General features: G+C 50.7%; 3 protein-coding genes across 6 annotated transcripts in view; 2 read left to right on the top strand and 1 right to left on the bottom strand.

The window, feature by feature from the left end:
* The window catches only part of LOC126571875 (ribosome-releasing factor 2, mitochondrial), a 2,775-nt gene extending 403 nt beyond the window's left edge, over positions 1 to 2,372 (top strand). For both annotated transcript variants that reach the window (XM_050230739.1, XM_050230738.1), the window contains 4 exons: positions 1 to 507; positions 577 to 824; positions 892 to 1,013; positions 1,077 to 2,372. The exon at positions 1 to 507 is cut by the window's left edge. In XM_050230739.1, coding sequence (XP_050086696.1) covers positions 75 to 507; positions 577 to 824; positions 892 to 1,013; positions 1,077 to 2,343 — 2,070 coding nt within the window. In that variant the 5' untranslated portion in view covers positions 1 to 74 and the 3' untranslated portion in view covers positions 2,344 to 2,372. The remainder of the gene's footprint in view (positions 508 to 576; positions 825 to 891; positions 1,014 to 1,076) is intronic.
* On the bottom strand, positions 2,363 to 2,997 carry LOC126571888 (cytochrome c oxidase assembly protein COX20, mitochondrial). The gene is made up of 2 exons (XM_050230761.1): positions 2,810 to 2,997; positions 2,363 to 2,727 (listed from the first exon to the last, which is right to left on the bottom strand). The coding sequence occupies exons 1-2, from the start codon at positions 2,876 to 2,878 to the stop codon at positions 2,419 to 2,421; spliced, it is 378 nt and encodes a 125-aa protein (XP_050086718.1). The 5' UTR covers positions 2,879 to 2,997; the 3' UTR covers positions 2,363 to 2,418.
* Positions 2,998 to 3,367: 370 nt separating this feature from the next.
* The window catches only part of LOC126571866 (uncharacterized), a 15,506-nt gene continuing 13,873 nt past the window's right edge, over positions 3,368 to 5,000 (top strand). For 2 of the 3 annotated variants that reach the window (XM_050230716.1, XM_050230709.1), the window contains exon 1: positions 3,368 to 3,784. The gene's annotated coding sequence lies outside the window, so the exon portion shown is untranslated. The remainder of the gene's footprint in view (positions 3,785 to 5,000) is intronic. The other variant, XM_050230714.1, reaches the window with a different exon arrangement.

Here is a 5,000-nt window from a genome sequence, read left to right as displayed (position 1 = left end):
TAGACGAGAGCCGGATACGAAATGTGGGCATACTGGCGCACATTGATGCGGGTAAAACGACGACCACAGAGCGGATGTTGTATTACGCCGGCCGGACGAACACTCTGGGAGAGGTGCACCACGGTACCACCGTTACCGATTTCTTGCAACAAGAACGCGAACGCGGAATAACCATCTGTAGTGCAGCCGTTTGTTTCGACTGGAAGAACCACCGTATCAACCTGCTCGATACCCCGGGTCATATTGATTTCACGATGGAAGTAGAACAATCGTTAGGAGCGGTCGACGGTACGGTGATCATACTGGACGGTTCGGCCGGAGTCGAAGCACAAACGGTGACCGTGTGGGGGCAAGCGAACCGGCATCGACTTCCAAGGTTGGTGTTCGTCAACAAAATGGATAAAAAGAATGCAGACTTTGAAGCGTGTCTGTCGGAACTGCGAAGCAAGCTGGGCGCCGTACCGGTACCGTTGCAAATGCCTATTAAGCAAGACGGAAAGTTGGTAGGTAAGCTTCGAAAGAACGCCTTGCGAACCCATGGTTTGCTACGACACTGTACGGTCTCTTACTTTTCAGGGTTAATTGATGTGCTGTCGATGTCACAAATCGTTTGGGACCATAAAAGCAGTGGAAGGACCTACGAAATAAGCCCCATCAAAGATGCGGCCACTGTGGAACGTGTGCGCCAGAAACTTGAAGAGCTAATCGATTTGCTCTCCGGAATTGACGACAACCTAGCTCAAGCCATCATCGATAGCGACAGCATGGAAAACATCAAACTAAGCATCATACTGGATGCACTTCGGGCTTGCACCGCCAAACAGGTAAATAACCGTTTAGTGCACTGATGGGAAGCACGAAGCGAGTCCCATTATCTTGTTCATTCTTCAGCTTGTAGTTCCTGTGCTGCTGGGTTCATCATATAAAAACGTTGGTGTTCAACTTTTAATGGACGGCATTTTGAATTTTCTACCGGCGGCCAATGAAAGGAATCAAATTTATGATTACTTTGGGTAATTATTTCGAAATTCTGCTTTTACCAAGAAAAGTTCGATAAAGGTTTACATTTTTTGTAGCAAGGAATTTGTCGGTAAGGTATTCAAAGTAATTCATGACAAGCAGCGAGGTCCCATCTCTTTGATACGAGCGTTTCGCGGAAGCTTGAAGAAGAACTCCAAGTTCATAACTGCCGCCGGCCAGACGGAGACTGTACAGCGCATATACGAGCCACTGGCTGATGAGTACCGTGAAATCGATTCCTTCTCTGCCGGTAATATCGGGCTGTGTGCTGGTCCAAAGAGCACCGTTACCGGTGACCTAGTCATAGCGAATGCATCCGCATTGAAGAGTGCCCTCAAACGGATTCATAAAGATGACGCCAGTTGCCCAGAAGCAATCCAAGACGATGATTCGCTTTTCCTCGCACAGAAGCTAGGTCTTCAAACCACTGTTCCCGATGCGGTGTACTTCTGCTCGATAGAACCACCATCGGCGAGCCAGCAAACGCAGCTCGATAAGGCCCTGCGCGAGATTCAGCGAGAAGATCCAAGCCTTCGGGTGCGATTCGATGAAGCAACGGGGCAAACGGTGCTCGGTGGTATGGGTCAGCTTCACTTGGAGATCATAAAGTCTCGCATCTTGACGGAGTATCGCATCGATGCTGATCTAGGCCCACTGCAGATTGCGTACAAGGAAGCACTGGTAGAGCCCAGCCAGGGTGAATGGACGGCGGAAAAGGAAATTGCCGGTAGCAAGCAATTTGTACAGATGGCGATGACGATCTCACCAAGTGACGACCCCAACGAAGAGCAGATCGTACTGGATAACAGCGGAGAAGCGCAAGAAAATTTGAAACTGGTGCGTCCGAGACAAATGGCGTTCTTCAGAAAGGGAGCGATTGCTGCTCTGCAACGTGGCCCAAAACTGGGAGGCCAGCTTGCAAACTGTACCATTAAGCTGCACGCTTTGACGATCGGAAAAGGTACCGCGGATACCTTTATAATGGCAGCTGCCGCGCAATGCATTGGAAACATCCTTGCGCAGGCCAAGTGTCGCCTTTTGGAACCGGATATGTTTCTAGAAGTCGTGACACCAACCGAGTACGTTACCGCAATTCTAGCCGATCTAAGTCGCCGGAGGGCGAAGATCGAGGAAGTGATAGCCAAGGGTACGGATAGTAAGGTGATAAAAGTTAATGCTCCTCTGGCGGAACTGGCCGATTACTCGACCACGTTGCGCACCATTAGCTCCGGAACGGCCACCGTTTCGATGGAACCGAATGGCCACTCACCACTGAACGATGCTGAAGAAACGTTGGCGTTACAGCGATCTTTTGGATTGTAATAAAATGTTTAACCGCCGATCACATTAAATGCTACAGTCGGCGTCGTGGTGCGCCTTTATTTGCTACTTGGTTTATCACGCGGATTCCGTCTTCGCCTCCAGCTCTCGCTCCTTATCCGTGCCTTCGTATATCGCTTGCTGTTGCAGGGCTTTCTGCATGAGCGCCATGTCGAACTTTTGCTTCGACCAGGCGTAACGGCACGGGAACCAATATCCGAACGTGGTGGCCATAAACGTGCCAAAGCCGATGTGTGTCGATAGTTGAGGGCGGGATGTTTTGAGGAACGCTAAGAATCCCACGCCGAGGCCGAAGCTGATCCCGTACAGGAAACTGCTGCGAAAACACGGTATCGAGCTAACGTCCCGGCCAAAGAGCATCAATGACTGCAGAACACGGAGCCAAAAAGGGGATTAGAAGGACGTTTGAATTTGGTGCTCGTAACAGTGACCTGCCGGCCTGCCTTACCCTATCCGATGGGGGATCAACATCCACCTCTAACCCTTGGTTGTTGGCGGCTGCCTGACCTTCTGCCATAGTTAGCACCAAAAGCTAGAGCACAATCGTCTTTAAAAATCCAGCCAAAAATTGGCCTTCATGCTACAATCTGTTCAGGCGCAGCAGGCTCATGTTATGAAATCTTGGGTACCGACGGTGCTGTCAAAGCGATGTTGAGCACCATGTGCTGTAGGTTTTTCACCGGGAACCCGAAGCGCCGTTTGCGCGTTTGGCTGTTCCATTTCTTTCTTTCACTCATCATTTGTCATCGCGCTGGTAAGGAAGCAGTCCCGTTTGGTACGCGTGCGAGCAATTTTGCGATTATCTTTAGCAACGGCCGCCGCAGCGAAAGGCAGTTTTCACTGAAGAGTGCGTAGTGCGTGCGTGTTCAAGTATGTCCTTCGCCTCGATTTAACTGCTCGTCGTCGTCGTCGTCGTGCGTGCGTGCGTGCGTGTGCTGTGTGCGTTGTTCCGCGTGGGACCGCCGAGAGGCGTGTTGCATTTTACTCATCGTGGCCATCGTCGTCGCTTCTGTGGCAGAGGAGAGCAGTGTTTGTGTACATGTGCGTGTGCATTATAAAAGGTGGTCGCACAGGGTCTTCTGAATTACGCGTAAGAAACGATCACCCACATCTTACCTGTCCCCGGGCGGCGGGACGGGAGTGTGCGAAGGGGCAGGGCAGGCAGCTGGCTTTCTAAGCAGACCGCAGATGCAGCCTCCTTCTGGTCGAGGCCGAGAGTTTCGAGTCGATTCGATCGGACCAGATAATCGGAAATTGTTTGTAGATCACGCTAGAGCGCGAGAAAAGTAAGCCAAGCTGGCGACAACGACAAGCGCAGCAAGCGAGGTTGTACGAATAATTCCAACGCAAATATACGACCGACCAACACACACACAAACACAGATACACACTCACTCACACAAGCGCGTGCTCTTCTGCGAAGGTAAGTTTATAATTGGCAGTGCTGTGATATGAATCGTGTAAAAACATTCATTTGCATTACTGGTCGGGCACCGTGGGGTAAAAAATATGGTCCCACAGGGCGGTAGGTACCCGCCAGGTAAATCTCACTCGCGCTCCGCCAATGATGGCCAGCCAGTCGAACGCGTTGACGCATTTCTTCTTGGTAACGCAGCAAGCGCGCGGGTGCCGCTTGAACCGCCACGCGGGACATTCTTGGCTAGACTCGGTGCCGTCAAGTGTCGTTAAAACGTGTGGGGGTGGCTGTGCCACTAATGATAGCAAACGCTTCCTGTGCGTAATGAGCAGCCGGGGACGGCTGGAAAGAGTTTAGTTTTTGTAAATCGTGTTGCAGTTGCTAGTCGGACATAAAGGCAACGCCGAGCATACGAAGCATACGGGGTTTGCACAAATACACTCGCCCAAGCCAGAAGAAGCACACCAACACACGGGCGCGCTCTGTGTGCGTACAGGGGGCTCTCCATCTGACGCAAGCAAAATAAAAGAACAAGAAAAGTGACTTTCACGCGCCATTTTGTTTTCCCGGTTTTTGCGGCACACCAGAGGTTGGCCATAAAGGCTTCATATGGGGGGCTCGCTAGCTGTCACACTGATATGCACTAACATAATTGCTAAACGAGTGTAATCGGATCATGCTTGGCCGAAAAACGCAACGAAACGGCGCATTGATAAAGCATTTCATGTGCGGGAGGGGGTGCTCGTATTCGTTTTCAGTCACCTCAAGGTGTTGGAATCCTGCGATCGGAGGCGCGCTGGTTTTAATAACGTTTTTGTTGTTTGGGGGGCCCCTCACGGTAACCAACCGTGAGAGAGAGAGAGGAAAAACCGTAATACGTTACATAAATGCGGGGACGCTTGGTTAAGTGAAAAGTAATTGTCGTGTTACCTTTTTTGGGCATCATCCGCTTCATGAAAAACTTGCGGTGCGAAAAGTGCTGAGCATCTTTAGAATTCATCTCCAAACTGAGTTGAGAAAAGCTCGCCGCTGCGCACACATTTTCCACAATCGTTATCTTCCAATTTAGCCTTTTTTTTATCATGCCCGTTTGATGCTAGGCAAAAATATCACCCGGTTGTTGGTTTGGGGGGGGCGCGCACACCGAGTGTTGAATTGCGGTTTTTGGTTCGTAGGGAAGAAGCAACATAGATAACCACCGCGCGCACTCCGGGAGGTTGGT

The sequence above is a fragment of the Anopheles aquasalis genome, chromosome 2 (genome assembly GCF_943734665.1).
Source record: "Anopheles aquasalis chromosome 2, idAnoAquaMG_Q_19, whole genome shotgun sequence".
Taxonomy (NCBI): Eukaryota; Metazoa; Arthropoda; class Insecta; order Diptera; family Culicidae; genus Anopheles; species Anopheles aquasalis.
The sequence above is the reverse complement of the archived record's forward strand: the minus strand, read 5'-3'. Positions and strand labels throughout refer to the sequence as shown.